The sequence below is a fragment of the Xyrauchen texanus genome, chromosome 13 (assembly GCF_025860055.1).
Source record: "Xyrauchen texanus isolate HMW12.3.18 chromosome 13, RBS_HiC_50CHRs, whole genome shotgun sequence".
NCBI classification, from domain to species: Eukaryota; Metazoa; Chordata; class Actinopteri; order Cypriniformes; family Catostomidae; genus Xyrauchen; species Xyrauchen texanus.
In genome coordinates, this window is record NC_068288.1 from 5,025,322 (window position 1) to 5,051,963 (window position 26,642).

The 26,642-nt window shown below is 38.4% G+C and overlaps 1 protein-coding gene across 1 annotated transcript in view; it reads right to left on the reverse strand.

The window, feature by feature from the left end:
- Nucleotides 1-22,483, reverse strand: part of LOC127653945 (electrogenic aspartate/glutamate antiporter SLC25A12, mitochondrial-like) — a 46,609-nt gene extending 24,126 nt beyond the window's left edge. The window contains exons 1-7 of the mRNA XM_052140819.1: nucleotides 22,464-22,483; nucleotides 21,603-21,656; nucleotides 14,293-14,438; nucleotides 12,918-13,033; nucleotides 12,410-12,549; nucleotides 10,489-10,635; nucleotides 4,811-4,949 (exon numbers count right to left, since the gene is read on the reverse strand). Of these exons, the coding sequence (XP_051996779.1) occupies nucleotides 4,811-4,949; nucleotides 10,489-10,635; nucleotides 12,410-12,549; nucleotides 12,918-13,033; nucleotides 14,293-14,438; nucleotides 21,603-21,656; nucleotides 22,464-22,475 (754 nt within the window). The 5' untranslated portion in view covers nucleotides 22,476-22,483. The remainder of the gene's footprint in view (nucleotides 1-4,810; nucleotides 4,950-10,488; nucleotides 10,636-12,409; nucleotides 12,550-12,917; nucleotides 13,034-14,292; nucleotides 14,439-21,602; nucleotides 21,657-22,463) is intronic.
- Between the last annotated feature and the right edge of the window lie 4,159 nt (nucleotides 22,484-26,642).

The following is a 26,642-nucleotide window of genomic DNA, read 5'->3' on the forward strand; positions in this document are numbered from 1 at the left end:
GCCTAGGCAGAGCTGAAGTGCCGAATGTCGTCTAATGGCCTCAGGGAATTAGAAATACAGATATAATACTATTTTGTCGTGGAAGGTGGATTTTTGGCTATTCAGGGCAAGAGAGTCATACTTTGAGTCTGGGGACAAAGCAGGTAAGCTTCTGGCTAGATATATAAAACAGAGTGTTTTTTCTACCATTCCCTCAGTGAAATCTGTTGGTGGTGAAATATTTACCTCAGCCATTGATATTAATAATGCTTTTACAGAATTCTATCTTGGTCTTTATAGTACCACATCTTTGTCTACTGAAAAGAATATTAGAAACTGTGTAACCATTAGAACTTCCTAAACTGTCGGGCTTGGCGAGGTAATTAAGGCCTTGCTCCGGGAGCAGACGGCTTTGCCGCTGAATTTTATGGTACCAGTATATGGTAACATTTGATATTGTAGAATGGGATAATCTTTTTAAGATTTTGGAAATGTATGGGTTCGGGAATACTTTTGTTGGATGGATTAGGTTACTTTATAGACACTCTGTAGCGGTGGTAAAAACAAATTTATTAATTTCAGAATAATTTTTCTCTGGATAGGTGCACCGGCAGGGTTGCCCTCATTGATGAAACAGCCTACAGAGAGCAGGTGCGCATTCTGACACGCTGGTATCAGGAGCACAATCTCTCCCTCAATGCCAGTAAGACCCAAGGAGCTTGTAGTGGTCTTCAGGAAGACAGAGAACACAGCCCCATCACCATTAATGGAGCACCAGTGGAGAGAGTCAGCAGTTTCAAGTTCCTCGGTGTCCACATGGTCCGTCCACACTGAGGCCGTTATGAAGAAGGCTCACCAGCGCCTCTTCTTCCTGAGACAGCTGAGGAAGTTTGGAATGAACCACCACATCCTCACACGGTTTTACACCAGTACTGTAGAGAGCATCCTGACTGGCTGCATCACCGCCTGGTACGGCAATAGCACCGCCCACAACCGCAAAGACCTGTAAAGAGTGGTGCGAACTGCCAGACACATCATCGGAGGTGAGCTTCCCTCCCTCCAGGACATATATATAACAGGCGGTGTGTGAAAAAAGCTTGGAGGATCATCAGAGACTCCAGCCACCCGAGTCATGGGCTGCTCTCACTGCAACCATCAGGCAGGCAGGTGGTATCGCAGCATCAGGACCCGCACCAGCCGACTACATGACAGCTTCTTCCCCCAAGCAATCCTACTTTTGAACACTTGATCTCTCACGATCAATAATCAGCACTGCACTTTTTTAATCTATTATCTCACACTGGACTGTCATAATTATATTCTCCTCAATACAACTACTGCATATATATTTTTTATATACTCTATTTTTTATTTTTACTGTATGTGTATTCTATATTGTGTGTATTGTTTACTGTACATTTACATTTACATTTATGCATTTGGCAGACGCTTTTATCCAAAGCGACTTACAGTGCACTTATTTCAGGGACAATCCCCCCCAGAGCAACCTGGAGTTAAGGGCCTTGCTCAAGGGCCCAACAGTGGCATCTTGGTGGTGCTGGGGCTTGAACCCCTGACCTTCTGGTCAGTAACCCTGAGCCTCAACCACTGAGCCACCATACATTGTATATTATATTGTGCTGTGTATGTGTACATTTGATATGTAAATTGTGTTGTGTAAATATGTTGTTTATTGTAATTGGTATATGTCTCGTCTATGTTGCTCGGAACTGCACACAAGACTTTCACTCTCTGACAGCGTAATGCTTTTCAGCAGGGTGCCTTCCAGTGGCCCAAACAGGGCATTAAGTATTTGGGTATTTTATTCCCAGCAAATTTGGGTGATTTAGTTAGTTAATTTTTACCCTTTAATTAAAAGGATTTCAAGCGATGTGGGCAGGTGGGTTTCATTACATTTATCTATGATTGGGAAGGTTAATGTTATTAAAATGTAATTGTATTCCAAAATTCAACTACCTGCTACAATCTCTCCCTATAGCTGTCCCCCTCTCTTATTTCAAGCAATTTGATAGCATAGCGGAATCCTGCATTTGGAATGGTTAACGTCCCAGATTATATTTCAGTAATTTGCATAGGCCGCTTGACAAAGGTGGGCTAGGCCTACCCAAGATCTTGTTTTATTATTATGCATTTGGCTCATTGGTCGCTTCCACCTGAGAGAGCCCCTCCATGGTTTTGTATTGAACAGGAAGTTCTTTCCCCTATTTTGCCATTGTAAAGCCTTTCTATCAAACTAACCGGAGAAGATAAATTACACCCTGTTATCTCGCATTTGCACTCGGTATGGACAAAGTGTCCAGAGTGTTTATTTCGGACATTTATTTAAATGTTGCCTCGAGCAAATGGCTGAACACAAAATTATGTATTAATAAAGTCACCTTTCTGCTGGACAGAGTGGATTGTGAGGGAGGTTATTATGCTCAGTGACCTATATGAGAGTGGAGTGATGAGATCCTTTGAAAATATGGTTCAAAACTTTGGGATTTCCAGGTCTCAATTCTTCAGCTGCACCACCTGCTCTGTACTATATTTGGGAGTAGCATACACCCCCATCAAGCGGCAGATACTTGCGAGTGGTGATTATTGCTTTTGGAAAATGTCATGAGGCATCAGTGTATTGAGCTACAACTTCTCTAAAGAGATTATGGAAGAAAGATTTAAATTTGGTATTGGAGGGGGGAGTGTGGGCTAGGATTCTAAAAAATTTAAAGTCTGTATCTAGAGATGCAAGGGTTTGCCTTATGCAGTCCAAGATTTTGCATAGATTCTATTGGACCCAATGTCAATTGTATAGGCTTGGTCTTAAAGACACACCCACCTGCTGGTGATGCCAATTGGAGGATGGAGACACAACCCATGTTTTTTGGTGGTTAAGATCAAAGAATTTTGGTTGAGGGTTCAGAGTTTTATGTGTGATGTTTTGGGCACTCAAATTTCATTTTTCAAACTCTGTATTTTAGGCGATAGGGTGGTCATTAATATATATAAGGGGATAAATGCATAAAATATTGGGTCCTAGCCAGTTTTATGATCGGCAGACAGATTATTCTTAGGGGACAGAAGTCGGCTGGAGCCGCCTCATTTCAAGAGTGGTGCACAGAGATGGGGAGGGTAGCGGCAAGGTTAGGCAAAAAAATGGGGCAGCTATTTGGCCTTTTTGGAGGGCTCTTGGGGAGAGGCAGTGGAGAGAGAAGTGTAGTTTTATATGTGTGAGAATATTTTATTTATATATATATATATATATATATATATATATTTTTTTTTTTGTGTACAGCTATGGTCAAAAGTATTGGCAGTGACATCAATTTTGTGTTTTGCAAAGTTTTCTGTTTCTGTAGTTGTGGTGTTGATTCACATTGTTTCTAGATTATAGTGCAGAGTGATCAGATGCATTTTAAATAATTGCAAAAAGCTTCATTGGCAAAAAAAATGAACTATCACAAAAACCCAAATTTCACTGTTTTTTGGCCTTGGCACAAAATGACCAGCTAACATCATTTCACTAATCATATCAGCATCACATGGGAAAGTGTGTACGAGTCAGGTGAAATCACTCCATTCTGATTGGATTATAAGAACAGACTGATTGCTATAAAAGGGGGGAAGAACTGCTTCCAATCATTGTGTTCTTGTTAGCAATGGTTAAAGAAAGACGTGTAGCCATCATTGCGTTGCATCAAAATGGCCTGACATGCAAGGAATCTGCTGCAAAGAATATTGCACCTGAAAGAACCATTTACCGAATCATCAAGAATTTCAAGGAGAGAGGTTTCTGAGACCATCCGTGTGGGGTTGATTTCATCCGAGGGAGTGGGTTCTCTCACAATTCTGCCCAAAAACACTGCAAGAATAAAGCATGGTATCAAAATGTCCTGCAAGAGCAACTTCTCCCAACGATCCAGGAGCAATTTGGTGATGATTTGTGCATTTTCCAGCATGATGAGCACTATGTCACAAAGCAAGAGTGATAATGAAGTGGCTCTGGGATCATTACATTGAAAGTTTTGATCCATGGCCAGGCAACTCCCCGGATATTAATCCCATTGAGTGTGATTCAATCCTCAAAAGGCGAGGGGACAAGCAGAAGCCCACAAATTGTGATCATCTCCGATCACTAATAAGACAAGAATGGATTGCCATCAGTCAGGATTTGGCCCAGAAGCTGATATCCAGCATGCCAGAGCGAATTGCAGAGGTTATGAAGAACAAGGGTCAAAACTGTAAATATTGCATATATTGAATGTTTTTGTCAATAAAAGCCTTTCAAACTTGTGAAATGCTTATCATTGTTTTCCAGTATACCATAGAAACAGGCTAAAAATTATCTACAAATACTGAAGCAGCAAACTTTACAAAACACAAAATTTATGTCACTGCCAATACTTTTGGCCACGGCTGTATACTCAAGTGTGACCAGAGGGATTTTTGTTAAGGGTCAGAGTAGGGTTGGGGATTGGGAGGAGGAAAGGGAATAATGGGGGTTTAAATGTTAATTCTGTGAATATATATTTAGCTTTTCTGTGTCAATCGTGTGAATCAATAAAAAGTGAAAATTGGAAAAATAAATGGTAAATAAAAACAAATATATTGTATTACATACAAATTGTATTGCGTAAAATAAAATAAATTACATTGTTTAACCTTGACCATTTACTGGTGGTACGTGTCCTAAAAGATAGTACAAAAAACAAGGAATCGTTGAGTGGATTCAGAACCAGAATTGTTAAAAATTCCATTAGATTCCCATCCCTAGTTTTATTCTGACGTGCACACAAATGGAAACTCCGAGATTATTGTGTACAGTACACACCTTTAGTAACGAGTGTATCCTTGCGAGTTCCAGCAAGTGTGCTGTAGATTTTTCGGATCAGCTCCATGTTGTTCAGGAGAGAGTTGAAGGCATTGAAGTAGGAGAAGCTCACCACGTGAGAGGTACCACCCCCTGCTGCCTAGGAAGTTATAACACACAAACACCATTAACACTAATAGTAGGACTGAACGCTTTGGACAAACACAAAATGTAATTGCAATTATTTTGCAAAATAATAGCGATTGCAATTTGAACTGGTGTATGATAAACAAAAATAAAGCCTGCAAAAATGCAATATAGGACACAGTTCTGCATCCACTGGACCCGACGCAAAAGAGGGCGGCGTGGGACAAATTTGATTGCTGAATGCGGGAGCAGGCAGGAAGATACCGATGTGTGCGTGGTGAGCAGGAGAAAGAAATTACTCGCAGAACTCCCACAAAATATAAATATCTAAAATAAAATAAAAGAATACTGCGGGATAGGGACAAAACAAATTCCATTTCATGCGGAAGCGGGACAGAATCTCACGGGAGCATGTATGGAAAATCCATACCACAAACACCTCTAGAATTGATCGAATGACAACAAATATGTCACAGATTTCCAATGTCTCCATTTGTCCAATCCACACTACAATGGGTAGACAGTATTTTCAAATTCATCCACTTGAGAGTGCACTTACGAAAAGCTCAGTTTTCACCAGACAAAATTCAGTCTCAGTACAGATGTTACGTTAGGCAAGGGGAGACCAACTCTGCTCCTGGAGAGCTACCTTCCTGCAGAGTTTAGATCCAACCCTAATCAAACACACCTAAACCAGCTTATCAAGGTCTTTAGGATTATTTGAAAATGACAGGCATGTGTGTTGGAGCTAAACTCTGTAGGAAGGTAGCTCTCCAGGAGCAGGGTTGGTCACCCCTGCGTTAGGCCAAAATGTAAAGAAAAGAATGCATTTTTAAATGAAAATGTTTTTAAAGCCTTAAAAGGAAACACATTTTCCCTATTTTATTATTTGATTTGTACATTTGAAGTTAAATACGTAAAAAATGACTTCTTAAGGTGTATGAAGCACAATTTATGTGAAAATTAATAATGAAAGCCCTAAGAGACAATTAATCGTCATAGCCCTAAAAGAGACAATTAATAGTCATAGTCCCAAAAGAGACGATTAATCGCCATAGCCCCAAAAGAGACAATTAACTGTCATAGCCATAAAACAGACAATTAATCGCTATAATCACATTTATCTGTTTGACAATTAATCATCAGCCAAATTCCATAATCGTGAAAGCCCTAACTGTGCACACAAGTGCTGCACAGCAGGCAGAATATTTATTCGTGGTTTGATAGTTGCACTGGTCAAATAAATGTTTTTATTTTATTTCAATTAATCGCTCATCACAACAAGACTTGTGTTGTCACAGTACCAAAATTTCAGTAGTTGGTACTGATACCAGTGGAATTTAACGGTTCTCGATACCAATTTCGATACCACAGCAAAACTATGCTAAAATGATAATGTGCTATTCACACCAGTTCACATCATTTTAATTATTTCATCATCAAAATGGTGTCCGATACATTCTAAAAACTTTTAACAAGTGAAAATAGAACTTTATAAGATGTCATTGCATTTTTTTGCCAAACTTTTATTCAACAGCTGTCTTGCTTGTGATATTTTGATGAGTTATTATTACAGTGAATATTACGTTTTAATATATTTGTACTCAATTCTTTATTAAATTTTTTCAATTTAAAGCATCTAGTTTTTACAGTGCATCCGTAAAGAATTCACAGCGCTTCACTTTTTCCACATTTTGTTATGTTACAGCCTTATTCCAAAATGGATTAAATTCATTACTTTCCTCAAAATTCTACAAACAATACCACATAATGACAACATGAAAGAAGTTTGTTTGAAATCTTTGAACATTTATTACAAATAAAAAAACTAAGAAAAAAATAAATCAAAAACAATTTCAAAAAAAACAAAAAAACAAAATCACATGTACATAAGTATTCACAGCCTTTGCTCAATACTTTATTGAAGCACCTTTGGCACCAATTACACCCTCAAGTCTTTTTGTGTATGATGCTACATGCATGGCACACCTATTTTTGGGCATTCTTCTTTGCGGGAAATCTCAAGCTCCATGAGGTTGGATGGGGAGTATCAGTGCAAAGCCATTTTCAGATCTCTCCAGAGATGTTTAATCGGGTTCAAGTCTGGGCTCTGGCTGGGCCACAAAAGGACATTCACAGAGTTGTCCCATAGCCACTCCTTTGTTATCTTGGCTCTTTGCTTGGGGTCGTTGTTCTGTTGGAAGATGATCCTTCACCCCAGTCTGAGGTCCAGAGTGCTCTGAAGCAGGTTTTCATCAAGGATGTCTCTGTATATTGCTGCATTCATCTTTCCCTCGATCCTGACTAGTCTCCCAGTTCCTGCCGCTGAAAAACATCCCCACAGCATGATGCTGCCACCACCATGCTTCACTGTAGTGATGGTATTGGCCAGGTGATGAGCGGTGCCTGGTTTCCTCCAGACATGACGCTTGCCATTCAGGACAAAGAGTTCAATCTTTTGTTTCTCGTGGTCTGAAAGTCCTTCAGGTGCCTTTTGGCAAACTCCAGGCAGGCTGTCATGTGTCTTTTACTGAGGAGTGGCTTCTGTCTGGCCGCTCTACCATACAGGCCTTGGTTGGTGGAGTGCTGCAGAGATGGTTGTTCTTCTGGAAGGTTCTCCTCTCTCCAAAGAGAAACGCTGGAGCTCTGTCAGAGTGACCATCGGATTCTTGTTCACCTCCGTGACTAAGGCCCGTCTTCCCGGATCGCTCAGTTTGGTCGGGCGGCCAGCTCTAGAAAGAGTCCTGATGGTTCCAATCTTCTTTCATTTACTGATGATGGAGGCCACTGTGCTCATTGGGACCTTCAATGCTGCAGAAATTTATCTGTACCCTTCCCCAGATCTGTGCCGCAATATAATCCCGTCTCGGAGGTCTACAGACAATTCCTTGGACTTGATGGTTTGTGCTCTGATATGCACTGACAACTGTGGGACCTTATATAGACAGGTGTGTACCTTTCCAAATCATGTCCAATCAACTGAATTTACCACAGATGGACTCCAATCAAGTTGTAGAAACATCTCAAGGATGATCAGTGGACACAGGATGCACCTGAGCTCAATTTTGAGCGTCATTGCAAAGGCTGTGAATACTTATGTACATGTGATTTTTTTTATTTATAAATTTGCAAAAATTTCAAACAAACTTCTTTCAAGTTGTCATTAAGGGGTTTTGTTTGTAGAATTTTGAGGAAAATAATTAATTTAATAAATTTTGGTAATTTAATCAAAAAAGGCTGTAACATAACAAAATGTGGAAAAAGTGAAGGGCTATGAATACTTTCCGGATGCACTGTGTTTTGAATCGTGCTGTTATTATGACGTGTTTTTTGCCAGAAGCTTCACTTTACCGGATAAACAGTTTGATACATGGTCCAGTGTGATCATTGAAGACTTTTAAGTCACGTCTGAAATCTCATCCATTTACACTGTCCTTTGAGTCTAACAAATGAAATGTAGGAGACCGTTTTGAATTGTTTGTATTTTAGATTACTGGTGTTTGTAAATGTGGTAATTTTAAAATGTAATGTTTTAAACTGTACTGTGAAGCACTTTGGTCAACTCTGTTGTTTTAAATGCAATGTAAATAAAGCTGAGCTGAAATTAATGCTGTGATTTTAATTATAGAAATATATATTTTACATGTGCTGCGTGGTTCAGAATGGATAAGTGTTCTGTATTGTAAGGCTGAAAGATTAATTGCATTTGCGATATCGCGATATGATAAAACTAGATTTTTGAACCGCAAATGCTCAAACTTTCAAAAGCTTACATACTGGTCACGTGACAAGCGAGAGTAAACCAGTCTGCAGAGGAAGCATCATCTTGGCAAGCTAAGCTGTACCTTGACCTGTTGTATAATGGCTTCAGGCTTGATAGAACCTGACACTGTTGAAACTTTAGTGTCAAAGAGAAACAGTATGTCAGTTGTGTGGGACTAATTTGGCTTTAAAAAGAAGATGCTGCGCCGCGTCAGGTATTGTGCAAAACCTGCCTTGCTAACGTTGCTACCTCACGAAGCAACACTACTAACCTGTATCAGCATTAAAAAACACCACAAACTATGTACGATAGTTGCATGGCTAAAAAGCATACCCCAGTTTGTCAAGTAAGCCAAATACCACCCGACAGAGATCACTGACCCCTGTCCACTGATTACTGCTTTTAAGCGTAACTCCACATGAAAGTACTTCAAAACAGCATGTGGAAATGACTCAAGCAGTAACAAAGTTCATCGCGAAAGATATGATGCCCCTCAGTACGGTGACCAAGCCTGGGTTCACGGCTTTGATAAATACACTGGATACACAGTACAAAATCCCATCCCGCACAAATTTTAGCCAGGTCGCCATACACAAAAAATGCAAACAGAGAGTCGCAGGGGAGCTGAAAACAAATTAGTTTTTTGCTGCTACAACTGACATGTGGTCAAGCCGTACAGCGGAGCCCTATCAGAGTCTTACGGTGCATTTCAGTACTGAGGACTACAACCTCAAAGATCACTGCCTTAAAACTACCTACTTCCCAGATGACCAGACAAGGGAAAATATTGCATCCGGCCTGAGAGAGGGGCTTGTCAGCTGGGATCTCCGTTTATTAGTGACTTTGAATTATCTGAATAATACAGAGTGTGGTAAAGATTTGTTTTTATATTTCTACAATCTGCACTTTAGTTTGTGTAATTTGTCACTGACTTTCATATTAATGTTTACAACAGGCTTATTTGTCAGTGCTTTATGTTGTCATGATAATTAATACATGTTTACAAGGCTGGAAGTTCAACAAATCAGTCAATTGACATTGACAATTGATACGGTGATTGACATTTTTATTTAACTACTTCATATCAATTCATGCATCACCTAATTTCATAATAAAATATAGGCCTGGCCTACAGGAAAGAACAGTTTATGTTTAATCTAATCTTAATCTAATATTGTTTTGTTCATAATATACAATGATTTATTGCTTGTCTTTGTTGAATAATACAGATGGTAGCGCTTCAAAAATAATCGAATATTAAATCGCATTCGCAATATTGGTAAAAAAAATATATATATATATAAATAAAAAAAATCGCTATTACATTATTTTCCAAAATCGTTCAGCCCTACAGTTTTGCCATCTGATACAATGCAAATGATTTTCAATGACTGTGGAAGTTTGTAGTGGATGAGCGGTCAGATTTATTTAAAGTATGCAGCTCATCCACCGTAAGATTGCAGCCGTTAGAAGTTTAATAAATCACAATAAAACATGTCATGATTTTAATTTTATTAATTGTCCATTTCAGTGTACAAGTAACAGCACACTTTCAAAATGCACTGTGAGCATTTTAAAGCAGTCGTGTGTCAGTCATACTGCGCACTGGTACCGGATTGAGACGGTGCTCGGTACTACTGGTACTGCAGAAACATTGGTATAATTACATCTTTTTTTATTTTAGTACCGACTTGGTACCGAAGTACTGGTACTCTTGACAACACTACAACAGACTATATCCAAATAACTATAAAAATTAAAAAAAAGGAAAAAAGTGTTGCACACTTACAGAGACCAGGTTTTCCTCCACAAAAGGTGTGAGCATGTGGTGTCTGATGGTGGACATGATGTCACTAAAGTCCAGGCCTGAAATGGCACCAATCTTGACCTTGTCTTTCTGTGCGAAGGCCTGTCGAGCATGTTCCAACTGCAGCTCCTGTGACAACAAAGCAAGAGAAAAAAACATAGAAATCAGAGTTTTTTTTTATAAGAGACAAGAGAGCACAGATATATACATGTTGCCTGAAACAGATAATTATTTTTGCGTTGCGGCTAATAACCAACACCAGAAATGGTTAGCAATCACATTAACTGCCTGAGCTAGAATATTACACACTGAAATGCTGCATCAAAATGTCAAGTAGAATAAATGTATAACTGTTTAATATTTTTTAAACATGGAAAAGACAAAAATAATTGGCTGTTTGAATTGGACCAAATACACTGTATGTGAAGATTTTTTTTTAAATTTTCTGCAATACTATGTTTCCAATATAGGCCAATGCTGAATGCAAAAAGCTCCACTAATATTTGCAAATACTGACATTGTCAGTGATATATTGTGCATTTAAAATGTTGTTTTTTCCTCATTCAGAAGTTTTACAAATAAAGAAATAAATTGTACTTTAAATTTTTAAGGATGTTTAAAATGATGTACCATTTGAGATAAAGAAACATATCAGTGGTCCAGTAAAAGTCGTTAATAAAATAAATCCCAGTAATGACACTACCATCACATTTTTGCTAGTGGAATACATTTACTGTCAGTATACTGTAGGTTAGGGATGGGCAATAAAACAATATAAATATTTATCGCGATAAAAAAACTCTATGATATCATGGAGACATGCGTGTTGCTAAAAACGCCAGCAGTTTGGCTTTCTTGTCATATGTTTCCACTGGAAGCACGCAGGTCACCGCTTTCCAGATCCGGACCCCAGATTGATTTGACGACGGTTACGCCCGCTCATCGTCTCTAGTGAGCAGCGCGAAAAAACAACAGTGCCGGTTATATCGTATCTGATCTTTCTGCGCTGTATTCTTGAATATTTTTCTCTAGCACTGAAACACACTTCACTGATGCCCTGTCCCGGTCCGCACTCGCTTCCTCTTTTCCCACATGCGAGTAAACATGAGGTGCATGTTTCCAGAGCACCTTTAGACCATAAAGTTTTTACTTTCAAAATGTAGTTGTATTAATCAGCATGTTCCAAGCCTTTAATAATAAACAAATAGATTTCTGTTCTAATTTTGTGAAATTATTCAGATTTCATCATCTCTGACAAGGATGAAAGACAAAGCAATATCTAGTTTGTAGCCTAGTCTTTCCACTTTAATGAAAATAGAAAAATGGTCCATTCAGACTTTTACATTTTCAAAGGTTTCTCTTTGGAGATACCCCTGAACCGCCATACAGTATCATTCCTCAGTCACAAGGGCTTATATGCCCCCATACTTGGATATCTGTATGTAAAGAAATATTAAGGATAAAAATAGATTTTAATGTAAAAAAATTCAAAATAAACTTATATATATATATATACCTTCATTATGATTCAAAATGAACAGATCATCTTATACATTCATATCCATCTGCACTCAATTGATAAACTCTATAAAATATTGTAATATTTTCACAGAAGATCCCTCAGACACCACTACATTGGCTGTGTCTGGTCCCCAAAGCAGTTTTGTAAAGACTATTTAGGATTTAGCTTTCTCTTCTTTTTCTGGAAATGAAAAAACAAGGTGCAATGTGCAAATGTGATTGAATATCGTGATAAATATCGATTTAGAATGATATGAAAAAGAATATTGTGATAATATTTTTTGCCATATCACCCAGCCCTACTGTACGTCCTAGACCACTCTGGTATTGGCCAGTATAACATAACAAATTGAGTGCCCCCTTAAAAGTGTGTGTGTGTTACCTGCAGGAACTGACTGAACTCTAGGTAGCTGAGGCGTTTGTTTCTGCCATTGCCGAAATGCAAGCGGATGAACTCACAGTCCCAGTTAAAAGGGATGTGATGGTGCACAGTCGTCTGACTGAAAATATCACGCACGTTCTCTGTAAATACACACAAACATACAGATTTACACTCCAGCATCGCATAACAGGCACCGCAGCAATGATGAGTGTTTTAAAGCTCTACTGAATACATGAACGTGTGTGTGTGAATGAATGACATTGTGTGCTTGTTTGTTTCACATAACTACATTATGATCAGCTAACTCTGTACAGGAAAATAAGTCGAGTGTAGCATGTATTTGTGTATCATTTGTCCATATATGTAAATGTGCAGTAGAAGTGCTGAAAGAATGTGAGTGTAGCTCATTATATAAGTAAAAATCTTTTAAACTCTATAACAATGAAGGCATTCTATTCTGTCCAGAAAGCACAGCAGCACAAGCAACACAAACACACATCTCTCTTACCAAAGGACACGTCACCAGTGCCAGTCTTGTCAAACAGCTGGAAGGCCACAATGAAGAGAGCATCTGGCACACATAGAATGGACTCAAAGGCCAGAAACTCCTGGAACGAGATCAGTCTGAATGCAAAGAGAGAAAGAAGAAATTAAAAACATCACTATGGCTGAACAGGCATTTCTATTTCTCCTTCTCTCATTGACACACAGTCAGACAAGTACAACCTTAACTTCTAACAATATTTTCTTATTTACAGTTACCTTTAATACATTATTAAAGGGTTAGTTCCACCAAAATAAAAATTGGGCCAGATAAAAATATTGATTTTCAGATTAAATCATCATTTGAACAATTTCTATATCAATTCGTAAAATCCTACGATCGATCTTTTACTTTAAAGTTTATTTGTGTTATATACGTGCTAATTATCATATTGGTTTAATAAATATAAATTGAATTTCATAGTTTGGGCACGCTTGTCAATTTTGAAAATTAGAAGGTTCCCGGTTTAATCAACGGCATTGGCTGAGAGATAATTTCTTTGAAATGGAAGCAAAATGGACATTATAACTAATCGAAAGCTTGTAATCGAATCAAATCAGGAAATCTGTATTGATACCCTACCCTAAATGTTACTGACATTAACTAGACTAGTAACTTCAGAGCTTTAGCAAAGGTGACCAATGATATAATTTTGGTCTGTTTCCTTGGCTTCAGAAGACATCGAATATAGCACACGTAGGGTTGGGTGATATGATGATACATATTATACTTATCAATCGATCGAGAGTTTGCTATATTGTGTATATTGTGATATGTAAATGTCCATGTGCACAACGTGGGCTTCTCTATCTGTGGGCAGGGCTTCACGCATTACTGAGAGAATTTAAGAAATATGGACAGGGTTTTTCCCACATAGATAATTTTTCTGCAGCCGCCCAATCAAATGTAGTACCCTTCATAGTGCTTTTTCTGTTGGAATTTTTTTAACTAATGTTTTATTTTCATTGTCACATTGTTTTGAGAAGATCATAAGTTTCTTGAGGAAAGTTTATAATAATAATAGTCAACAATATTTCAAACTGATATGTGGCATACTAATTTGGATTTGTTTTATTTATTATTTATTTAATAACATTGACATTGTTTGTCTTGTTCCAAATAAAGAGGAAGTAGTTTTCATTTATAAAATAGGCATTATAATAAGGTTACTATATTGTTATATATATTGTTATCGTGATATAAAAATCACTCATATCTTGATGTAAGATTTTCGTCATATTGCCCACCCCTAAGCACATGAGTCACATTTACATGGTACCTGCAGTCTCGTAAGGAGCTTTCAATGACACAGTGACAGGGAAAGAATACACCATCTCACCCATCTTTTGTGGTGTCAGCGACACCAGCGAGCAGTTGGACAGTTTTAGGGTTGAAATGGAGCTGCGTGTGGAGACCCAAATACCTCTGCACGAAATCATTGGGTGTCATGTACCGCTCTCCATCCTTATCCGCAACACTGGCATACTGAGGGAAAACAATAAACACAACTGCAAAGTTTACTAGGGTTGGGTAAAAAACAAAAAGACTTTAAGATTAATCACCATCTTCATTTAAATGTTGATCTAATCGTTGCAGGAATGCTGGGGAAAGCTAAAAAGAGAACAGCAGAGGTGGGGAGAGGGAGACTGGCAAGCATTTCCTGTGTGTTTCGGCATGTTAATGTGTTTGGGAAGACTATGTTGAAAAGAAGTATTTATCTATTGAGTGTGAAAATACAACCCAAAGTTTCCTTTTTTCCGCTTCCTTCTTGGCAATATATAAAGAACCTTGTTACACTGGTGTCGAAACCCGGGATTTTTGGAGGAAGTGTACGCCAATATGGAGTCCTCACCTTTGGTCAGAGTCACCAATCCCTCACCAACATGCAGCACACCCAAAATCAAGCCCTGCTTGAGCTTTGTAAGCTTCATCTCCTGGGGTCTGCCCAACTACCACTAACCCCTCTCTCTCTATGCTCTTTGGAAACTTTAGTCCAGGTTCCTGACTTGTGTGGATAGGTCCTGTAACAAAGTGTCTCAGTGTGTGGTTTGCGATTCAATGGCTGGGGAGGCGTAGCCAGGGCAACCTACGTCAGCTCCACGTCAGGATGACGTAAGGGAGGGGGAAGTGCCGGCTTTCCCAGTCCTTAGAGGATTCCCTGCAGGGGATTTCACTCTGGAGCAGATGCAAGACGTGACCCGTAGGCAAGAATTTGATCAGGTTAAAGTGATTGATGGTCAATACCTTCAGCCAGACATTGCACTCGCATATCTGTATTTTGCAATAATTAAGGATCGGTTGTAGAGTGACAGAGGACACTCAGACAAAACAAAATGCAACCCAGTTGTTAGAACCAAAGAGCAGTTGGGGAATGTTATTCCAGGCAGCTCTATCTAATGGCAGGACACTTGGGACAGGGAAAAATATTGAACCATATAATGGCCCGTTTATATTGGCTGGGCATTCACGGGGATGTACGCAAGGTGTGTGCGGCATGCCGTGAATGTCAGCTGAAGAATCTATCGGCCACCCTCAAAAGCACCATTGCGCCCTCTACTGCTAATCAAAGTCCCTTTTGAAACATTTGGCATAGACCTCGTCAGGCCATTAGAACAGACAGCATGTGGGCATCACTATGTATTAGTTCTGGTGGACTATGCAACGCGATATCTGGAAGCAGTTCCTCTGAGCAACATCTCAGCACATAGTGTTGAGGAGGCACTCTTCAGAATAATCTCACGAGTGGGGATTCTGAAAGAAATCCTCACTGATTATGGCACTACATTTGTCACATACACTAAGTAAACTGTATGAATTATTGGGTATTAAATCAATTCGTACCAGTGTTTATCATCCTCAAACAGATGGGTTGGTGGAACGATTTAATAAAACCTTGAAAAATGATTTGTAAGTTCATGCACAAGGATGCTAGGAATTGGAATAAGTGGCTCGAACCCCTGTTATTCGCAGTTCGAGAGGTTCCCCAAGCCTCCACAGGGTTTTCCCCATTCGAGCTGCTGTATAGGCATCAGTCGTGCAGTGTGCTTGACATCATGAGGGAAGCTTGGGAGGAGGGACCTTAACCCTCTGGGGTCGACGGACGCGCCGACACGTCCTGCAGGATATTTTCGTCATTACAGCAGAAACAATTTAAAATACTCCATTTTTGGGTATACAGATAAGTGTAAGACATCATTAGAGACTATAAAGGGTCTACTTTTATTTGTGTACACTCACAATAACAACAAAATCTTGTGCTTTTTTAAAATAAAGAAAATAAAAAGGGTGAGCTTTCAGCAGTCTCTGTGTTCACGAGCATATTTCAGAAACCCGTCACGAAACTGAAACAACACGAATACTTATCACACAAACATGAAACGTATGTCTAAAGAAAGCTTAAAATGTCTACTTTTAAATAAAACAATTTAAATTTAAAACAAATATTCTCCTGCAATGCAATCTGTTTGAAACAAAGCGATGTGCTGAGACGATCAATGCAAATGTACAGGCCCCCGACTGTGAATGAACACATTTCATTCATTTTTCTGCGCGTTTGCAACGATACACAGACGAGAAAGCTCCAGGATATTATGGAAGATTTAACATTTTCCTCAGAAGAAGAGTGGGACACCGATGAACGTTTGTATTTTGAAGAGAGATTTGATCCAGCTAAAAATACAATTTCAGACGAGTAAGTCAATTAGTTTTCATTAGTTAACATGCTATTTTATGTATACATCTACATGTAAATTGTATGCTGTATGATATAAATATGATATGTAATATGATATAAAAATAATATGAATGTTTAGATTATATTTTATCTAGTGTTTAAAATGCCTCATTATCATCAACAAAGCTTGTGCTTGCAAATATGTGTTCAGGTTAAATGAGCAAAATGCACTTTAAATATGCCCATATTAGAAAATCACCATCTTATGATTTCTGAAGGATCATGTGACATTGAAGACTGCAGTAATGATACTGAAAATTCAGCTTTGATCACAAATTGCATTTTACAATATATTCAAATAGAAAACCGTTCTTTTAAATTGTAAAAAGAGTTCAGAATAGCAATGTTGTTTCTGTATTTTGGATCAAATAAATCCAGTCTTGGTGAGCAGAAGAGAGTTCTTTTAAATGGTAGTGTAGGTCTAAAATTAAGTCAAGTCTTTATGTAAAGAAAATATATAGTCAGATTACTTCTTTTAACTTAAAACTTGATTTTGATCATTAAGTCTCCTCACATTCATTCTCTATCCCTGATTGATAGGCCCAGGGGAGGGTCTTTGTATACTCAGGTGTGAAATACATCCATATTCATGATAGTTCACGCCTCCTCACATATTACCTATCAGCACTAAAATTGTCTTACAAAAGTTAAATTACTATATTGTTTTGCATGAATGAGTGATCAGGATGGTTTTCACATAATTTTGTAGCAAAAACTCTATATATGACCTTATTTCAGTGACTTAAAATTTTAGTTTTTTCAAAAACCATGCATAAACATTATTTTCTCAAAACTACAAACCTGTACATGCATGTTGCTCACATATTATTGTTGCCCAGTTTGTGCTAAATACAGAGTAATTAGACTTTAGCCATTAATATGTTTTTAAGCAACTGAAAAAAGCACAAATGTCAAGGCATGTCAAAACTTCTCCAGGTCCCAAAATACCCACAGACCCCAGAGGGTTAAAACAGTCAAAACAAAATTCAGAACATTCTTGATCTTAGAACAAAACTCCACACTTTGGGTCAACTAACTCGGGAGAATTTACTCCAAGCTCAAGAACGTCAAAGCCGACTCTATGACGGGGCACTCGGCTAAGGGAATTTTCACCAGTAGACAAAAAGCTTGTATTACTCCCAACATCGAGCTCCAAATTACACAACAAGTGGCAAGGACTCTGCCTGGTCATACAAACGTCATAGAGCACCACATTGAGACTAAGCCCAGGGTAGAGGTACGTAGCATCCCTGCCGACTTCCCAAGCACAAGAAAAAAGTAATTCGGGAAGAATTAGCTGCATTGCTCGGTATGGGAGTAATAGAAGAATCCCACAGTGATTTGTCCAGCCCAGTCGTTCTGGTCCCTAAGAGTGACGGGTCAGTGCAGTTGTGTGTGGATTTTAGGAAAGTAATGCGGTGTCTAAATATGATGCATTCCCAATGCCTGGTGAGACAAAACCGTGACTCGTCAGTGAAGAGATCTTTTTACCAGTCTTGTCTGGTCCAGCGAAGGTGGGTTTGTGCCCATAGGCAACGTTGTTGCCGGTGATGTCTGGTAAGGACCTGCCTTACAACAGGCCTACAAGTCCTCAGTCCAGCCTCTCTCAGCCTATTGCGGACAGTCTGAGCACTGATGGAGGGATTGTGCGTTCCTGGTGTAACTCAGGCAGTTGTTGTTGTCATCCTGTACCTGTCCCGCAGGTGTGATAATCAGGTATTGTTACACGTGGCCTGCCACTGCGAGGACAATCAGCCGTCTTTCCTGTCTCCCTGCAGAGCTGTCTCACCACGCCTCCATGCAACATGCTAGGGCTGCAACTAACGATTATTTTGGCTGATTATTGCAACGACTAACCATTAGCTATTAACCGACAATTCAGCTTGTGCCTAGACTTACCATTAGCTATTAACCGATAAAGGTTGTATTAAACGTGCTTACTAACACTAAAGAGGACAAAATCATCTTTTAAAAATATCTCTAAATGAAGTTCACTGAATTCCAAGGAAATGTTTTTTTACGTTTAATTCAGTAAAAATTCACTGCAAAAAAACCTATTGAAAGAGTTTTTGTTTTGTTTTCCACATATTGTCTAAATATCTTATATGTTGCTTCTCAGGTAAATGTATCTTTTTAAATGTTAAAATATTAAATATTGTATTCAACATACTCCAATAAAATATTTTTCTTCTGCAGTATAGCTACAAATGTAAATGTACGTTGTTTTAAAGGAGTTTTAGATATTATTTTTGGAAAACAAGCCTAGGGCTAAGACTACACTCACTGACATTTATTTTCACTTCGATCCACAAAAACAAACTAGCTGCGTATCGCTGATTTACTTCACAATAAGACACACACGTGACACATAGGCTACAGTATATTATGATTCAATACGTCGCAATCTATCACATTATTAACCTAGCTACAAAAACATGCACGAGGGACAGGTGTCCCTGCGCCAGAGGGTGCAGTTTCAATATCTCCCCTACACGCGACTAATAACCGTGGCGCTGACCACAGAGAGAAATGCCATTTTTGTATTTTGTTTATGATACACTTCCTTATTATTTGAACTATAATAAAGGATGAATTAAAGATATAATGCCAGGTTGTTTGCTTTTTAGATGCTCTGACATGAAGGTTTTGCTTAAGTGGAATGCCAGATCCGGCTCTGCTTTATTTCACGATTACAGTGCATCTGTATTTCCTTATTTTGCATTTTTCCATTATAATTCTGTTATATTTTGAGATCTACATCACCTGAAGCTGTTTGGAACGTTTAGAGTAAAGTTTAGACTCCTTAGTTAGGCGCGAGCTGCTGTGCTCCTCTCGCGTCATCATTAGAGTTTCATATGATCTCATGTTACGTTAAATGAGATCAAACGACTATTCGACAATTACATATTTTTTTGTTTGTTGACGTTGTCGATAACGTAGACTAATCCTTTCAGCCCTACAGCATGCCATCTGCATGAAATACTGTTCATGCAGATGAGCAGGGACCCTGGGCATCTTTCTTTTGTCAGAGTCAGTAGAAAGGTCTCTTTAGTGTCCTAAGTTTTTATAACTGTGACCTTAAATGCTTACAATCTGTAAGCTGTTAGTCTTAATGACTGTTCCACAGGTGCATGTTCATTAATTGTTTATGGTTCATTGAACAAGCATGGAAAACATTGTTTAAACCCTTTACAATAAAGATCTGTAAAGTTATTTGGATTTTTACAAAATTATCTTTAATATACAGTGTCAAGAATAAGGGATATTCTTTTTTTTCAGTCTTGTAAACAATAATTTAAAGGGATAGTTCACCCAAAAGTTCTCATTATTTACTCACTCTCATGCCATCCCAGATGTGTACAAATTACTTTCTTCTGCAGAACACGAATAAAGGTTTTTAGAACAATATCTCAGCTCTCAATGCAAATGAATTTTGACCGAAGCGTCAAAGCTCCAAAAAGCACATAAATGCAGCATAAAAGTAATCCATACGACTCCAGTGGTTTAATCTGTGTTCTGAAGTGATCCAATCGGTTTTGGGAGAAAACAGTCCAAAGCGTAACACCTTTTTGCACTATCCACAGTTTTCCTGAGCAACCACTGGGTGGCGGCCTGATGATTCTGATTGCCTGTTTTTTGTTTCTTGTCTCAAGATACAATATAAAAATTACCAAATCGTGTGATCCAGATGGAGAACAACAACCATTTATGTTTTCTTAAGTAATACTTTATTTCAGGGTTAACTTGTGTTATTGTTGGATGTCATAACTTAAAGTAGTTAATGATATCAACGTAACTAGGCACAACCGACCGCATATCCGCTAATCTTCAACATGTTTTACACTAAACAATCCTTTTGGAATGAATTATGTGTGGAGTTTACTACAATAAAATTGCTGTGTTATCAGAGATAACAGACAATTTTGCGACAGGTAGGTGTCAGTTTATGGCTTTCCCAATTCATTTTGTATGGTATCTACAAACGGTGACTTACTGTTGAAACACTCTAGTTGACGTTATTCAGTAATTAAAAGAATCTCTGATCTAGCACCCTACGCAAGCACTACAAAGTGTAATCTAGCTTGATATCATGATTGTGCCTAAAAATCGTGCCTCTGTTCTCACCCAAAATCAATTAGATCACTTCAGCAGACATGGATTAAACCACTGGAGTCATATTGATTAATTTTATGCTGCCTTTATTTGCTTTTTTGATCTTAAAATTTCTGGTCACCATTCACTTGCACTGAATGGACCTACAGAGCTGAAAAATTCAAAAAATCTTCATTTATGTTCTGTAGACATTTATTTACATTTACATTTATGCATTTGGCAGACGTTTTTATCCAAAGCGACTTACAGTGCAATTATTACAGGGACAATCCCCCCGGAACAACCTGGAGTTAAGTGCCTTGCTCAAGGGCACAATGGTGGTGGCCGTGGGGTTCGAACCAACAACCTTCTGATTAACAGCCCTGTGCTTTAGCCACTACGCCACCACCACTCATCTATGATATCACTTCTGATATGGTATGATACCACTCATCTATGATATCACTTCTGTAGAAGATAGTTATTCACATCTGAGTTGGCCTGAGGGAGAGTAAATGATGAGAATTGTCATTTTTGGGAGTACTATACCTTTAAGTGTGCTTGGCGTTCTTTAGTAAATGTCCTAACTTCACAGACAACAGCAACAAAGAAACCAGTGTGACTAAGGAACTAAAGATTTAATGACAGACCAAACAATGTCATGCTGATCCACTTTTACTTCTAAGGTTACACGAGGAACTCCTTGTTCAAGATCAGAGCTGCTTAATGACATTCACTTTAGTTATAAAAACATAAACCACTGTAAACTTATATTATGCCAAAATGAAGCTATACAATTATATATTTTTGACAATTGGTCTTACCTTTTGAAAGATGACCTTTAGTTCAATGGGGTCAGCCCTTTTGGTTGACTGCACCTGTAAAACGACAACAGCACTGAATAAAAATACGGAGAGCTTGATTATGAATACAAACATTCAAATCACCAATAATTAGGTTAAATAAAATCAGCACAATAATATCTACTGCAATGTCTTGTGTGGGTCAACCTCACTTATTAACCTGCATCTATGACATCACTTGTCCTTAAGAGCAACAATGACAACAAGAGAACCTCAATATCAATTAGTCAGGAACAAGACCTTTTCTAGCAGTCTAAACTATATTAATTCTCAAACCTTCGCTTAAATATTTAGGGCACATTCAACATTAAGAGCATTTCTGGAAACAAATATCAAAGTGAATATTTGCCAAACAAACAGAACCACAGTTTACAGAATGCAGCTTGCACTAAAAAGCCAAAATAAGCCCTAAAATTGAATCATCACAAACATGAATACATAGGGTCGCATCATAACGTAAAATAAAATGAACTAGCTCACTACACTTTTCGCTGACTACACTTTCTAAACAAAGGCATATCTCTAACAACAGAAGAGACGGTTAAAGAGCTAATATGCACTCATTAGCACATTTTAATGGCATTTGTGGTCTTCACACACACTGAATTCAGTCACAGTCTCGGCGCGAGATCTGCACGAGCGTGCCAAGCTCAGTGATGCTCGCGCCGGTTCGTTAAAACATACCTCACGTTCTTTATACATCTAAATAAATCGTCTTTCCACCTCTACGCCACAAATAATCACCCACTGCAATTGAAAGCCGACAGCTAAAAACATAACAGAAAACATGTTTTAAGTGAAATTGAGTGTAGCGGGAGTCACCTTGGCCGCCATGCTGCTGTCTGACGTCACGTGTGGCGGTGGGGAGCGCGCAGGCGCGTGACCGTGGAGATGGGGCGTTCCGTGCAGGGGCCAGTCAGTCACGGTCAGTGATGGTGGTCCTGACGAAAATGAGAGTAGATCATGCCATTACACTTTAACGAGGAACAGTAAGCCTATTTTCTCTGTATTCTAAAAAGAGATGAAACATTGTTTAAATATTGCATCACTCACTGTTAAAGGGACAGTTCACCCTAAAATGGAAATTTTGGTCCATTTTGGTTCAATAGTTGGTCCATTCCAAGCAAGTCAATGGTGACCAGATCATTGAAGCTTCAAAATCACATAAAGCCATCATACAGATAATCCATAACTCTCCAGTTGTTAAATCCATATCTTCTGAAGTGATTTGATAGGTGGGGGTGAGAAACAGATAAAGTTCTGTTTTACTATAAATCTCCACCTTTGACCAGTAGGTGGCAATATGCACGAAGAGTGTGTCGCCAACAAACAAAAGAAGAAGAATGTGGAAGTCAAAGTAAAAGTGGAGATTTATAGTAAAAAAGGAATTAAATATGTATCTCTTTCTCACCAAACCTATCATATCTCTCCTGAAGACATGGATTCCCCTAACCACTAGAGTGATTTTATGCTGCCTTTAAGTGCTTTTGGAGCTTCAATGTTTTGTTCACCATTCAATTGCATTGTATGGACCAACAGAGCTAAGGTATTCTTCTAAAAATTTTAATTTGTGTTCTGCAGAAGAAACAAAGTTGTACACATCTGGGATGACATGAGGGTGAGTAAATTATTTTTGGGTGAAATATATATTTTAACAAAAAAAAAAAGAAGCATTTAGAACAATTAAAATTTGGACTGGTTTTAAACTTAACTTTTTACCTTAAATGATGTGTAAATTATTATTTTCTTTCAATCACCTCTTTATTTTTTTATTTCATATATTTGTTTTCTTTTCTTTTTGTCTTTAATTTATTTAGTCTTTTCTGGCTTACTTTGTTCTTCCTTGTTCTTTGTTCAATTTGATATGTTATTCCTTCACTCACCCATCAACTAATTGTATGGTAATCTTTTCTCTGTACTGTGTTGAAGGAACAATAAAAAATAATAGAACATGAGAATCTAAATAAACCACTTTCTATACTAATTCCTGAAACAATACTACCAAAAATATGGTACTGTTAAAATGCACTACAGTCAGGTCCATAAATATTGGGACATCAACACAATTCTAATCTTTTTGGCTCTATACACCACCACAATGGATTTGAAATGAAACTAACAGGATGTGCTTTAACTGCAGACTTTCAGCTTTAATTTGAGGGTATTTACATCCAAATCAGGTGAACGGTGTAGGAATTACAACAGTTTGTATATGTGCCTCCCACTTTTTAAGGGACCAAAAGTAATGGGACAATTGGCTGCTCAGCTTTTCCATGGCCAGTTGTGTGTTATTCCCTCATTTTCCCATTTACAAGGAGCAGATAAAAGGTCCAGAGTTAATTTCAAGTGTGCTATTTGCATTTGGAATCTGTTGCTGTCAACTCTCAATATGAGATCCAAAGACCTGTCACTATCAGTGAAGCAAGCCATCATTAGGCTGAAAAATCAAAACAAACCCATCAGAGAGATAGCAAAAATATTAGGTGTGGCCAAATCAACTGTTTGGAACATTCTTAAAAAGAAAGAACGCTTCTTTCTGTTGCTGAGCTCAGCAACACCAAAAGACCATGGAAAACAACTGTGGTGAATGACCGAAGTATTCTTTCCCTGGTGAAGAAAACACCCTTCACAACAGTTGGCCAGATCAAGAACACTCTCCAGGAGGTAGGTGTATGTGTGTCAAAGTCAACAATCAAGAGAAGACTTCACCAGAGTGAATACAGAGGGTTCACCACAAGATGTAAACCATTGGTGAGCCTCAAAAACAGGAAGGCCAGATTAGAGTTTGCCAAACAACATCTAAAAAAGCCTTCACAGTTCTGGAACAACATCCTATGGACAGATGAGACAAAGATCAACTTGTACCAGAGTGATGGGAAGAGAAGAGTATGGAGAAGGAAAGGAACTGCTCATGATCCAAAGCATACCACCTCATCAGTGAAGCATGGTGGTGGTAGTGTCATGGCGTGGGCATGTATGGCTGCCAATGGAACTGGTTCTCTTGTATTTATTGATGATGAGACTGCTGACAAAAGCAGCAGGATGAATTCTGAAGTGTTTCGGGCAATATTATCTGCTCATACTCAGCCAAATGCTTCAGAACTCATTGGACGGCGCTTCACAGTACAGATGCACAATGACCCGAAGCATACTGCGAAAGCAACCAAACAGTTTTTCAAGGGAAAGAAGTGGAATGTTATGCAATGGCCAAGTCAATCACCTGACCTGAATCCGATTGAGCATGCATTTCACTTGCTGAAGACAAAACTGAAGGGAAAATGCCCCAAGAACAAGCAGGAACTGAAGACAGTTGCAGTAGAAGCCTGGCAGAGCATCTCCAGGGATGAAACCCAGCGTCTGGTGATGTCTATGCGTTCCAGACTTCAGGCTGTAATTGACTGCAAAGGATTTGCAACCAAGTATTAAAAAGTGAAAGTTTGATTTATGATTGTTAATCTGTCCCATTACTTTTGGTCCCTTAAAAAGTGGGAGGCACATATACAAACTGTTGTAATTCCTACACCGGTCACCTGATTTGGATGTAAATAACTGTTAAAGCACATCTTGTTTGTTTCATTTCAAATCAATTGTGGTTGTGTATAGAGCCAAAAAGATTACAATTGTGTCGATGTCCCAATATTTATGGACCTGACTGTATATGGAAGTACCATATTTTGTGTCTTGCAGTACCATCTAAATGCCATTAATGAATATGTTAGTGTAATATAAGAAAATACAATGGTATTATTACAATATTACACATGCTCTGCTAAAATAAAATAAATAATAATAAAAAAAACTATTTAAAGGTGCACTCACTTTTTCCTCATTAAAAAAAGTCTAATTCCTAAAGAAATTAATAGTAAATTTGAAACATGTATAAATCATGACAACTTACATGAGATGAAGACTCCAGTTATATCAGTTACCATATACATATGTTTTTATTCTACATGGAGAGGGTCCCCTCATGGGGGCCACCATGTTTGGATCACATGACTAGCTGAATACCACTTAATCTCAGTAACCGCCCTGTTATTGGAGACTGTGACGAGGAGAAGGGCATGGCCGGGCAGTGAGGATACACGTCCGGTGCGGAGTTGCCTAATCCATTGGAGGGAGATAAGGGAAGAGCCAGGGATGCCAGAGAGAGGGAGAATATATATATAAAAATTTACATTTATTCATTTGGCAGACGCTTTTATCCAAAGCAACTTACAAAAGAGAAAAACATAAGTGAATCATCTTAAGGAGACAGTGGTATGAAAAGTGCCATACTACAAAGTTTTACTATCATCAGAATAGTACACAAAACAGATTTAAATGCAACAAGAATTGTAAATAATTCTTTTTTTTTTTTTTTTCTTTTTTTTTAGTGACTGGTTAAGTGCTTTTGGAAAAGATGTGTTTTTAGCAGTTTTTTTTAAGATAGAGAGAGTGAGTCAGCTTCACGGATTGAGTTGGGAAGGTCATTCCATCAACGTGGTATGATGAAACTGTAAGTCCAGGAAAGTGTTTTGGTGCCTCTTTGTTTTGGTACGACAAGGCAACGTTCCTTAGCCGACCGCAGGCTTCTGGTGGGAACGTAGCTCTGCATAAATGTTTTTAGGTATGCTGGAGCAGACCCAGTGACTGTTTTATATGCCAGCATCAGGGCCTTGAATTTAGTACGTGCATGAATCGGCAGCCAGTGGAGAGAGACAAAGAGTGGTGTAATATGTGCTCTCTTAGGTTCATTAAAGACCAGACGTGCTGCTGCATTCTGGATCATTTGAAGAGGTCTAATAGCACATGCAGGAAGGCCTGCAATGAGAGCGTTACAGTAGTCCAGTCTAGTTATGACAAGTGACTGAACGAGCAGTTGTGTGGCATGTACAGAGAGGAAAGGTCTTATCTTCCTGATATTGTAGAGTGTAAATCTACATGATCTTGCAGTCTTTGAGATGTAGTCTGTGAAATTTAGCTCATCATCAATGGTTACCCCTAGATTTATGACCATTT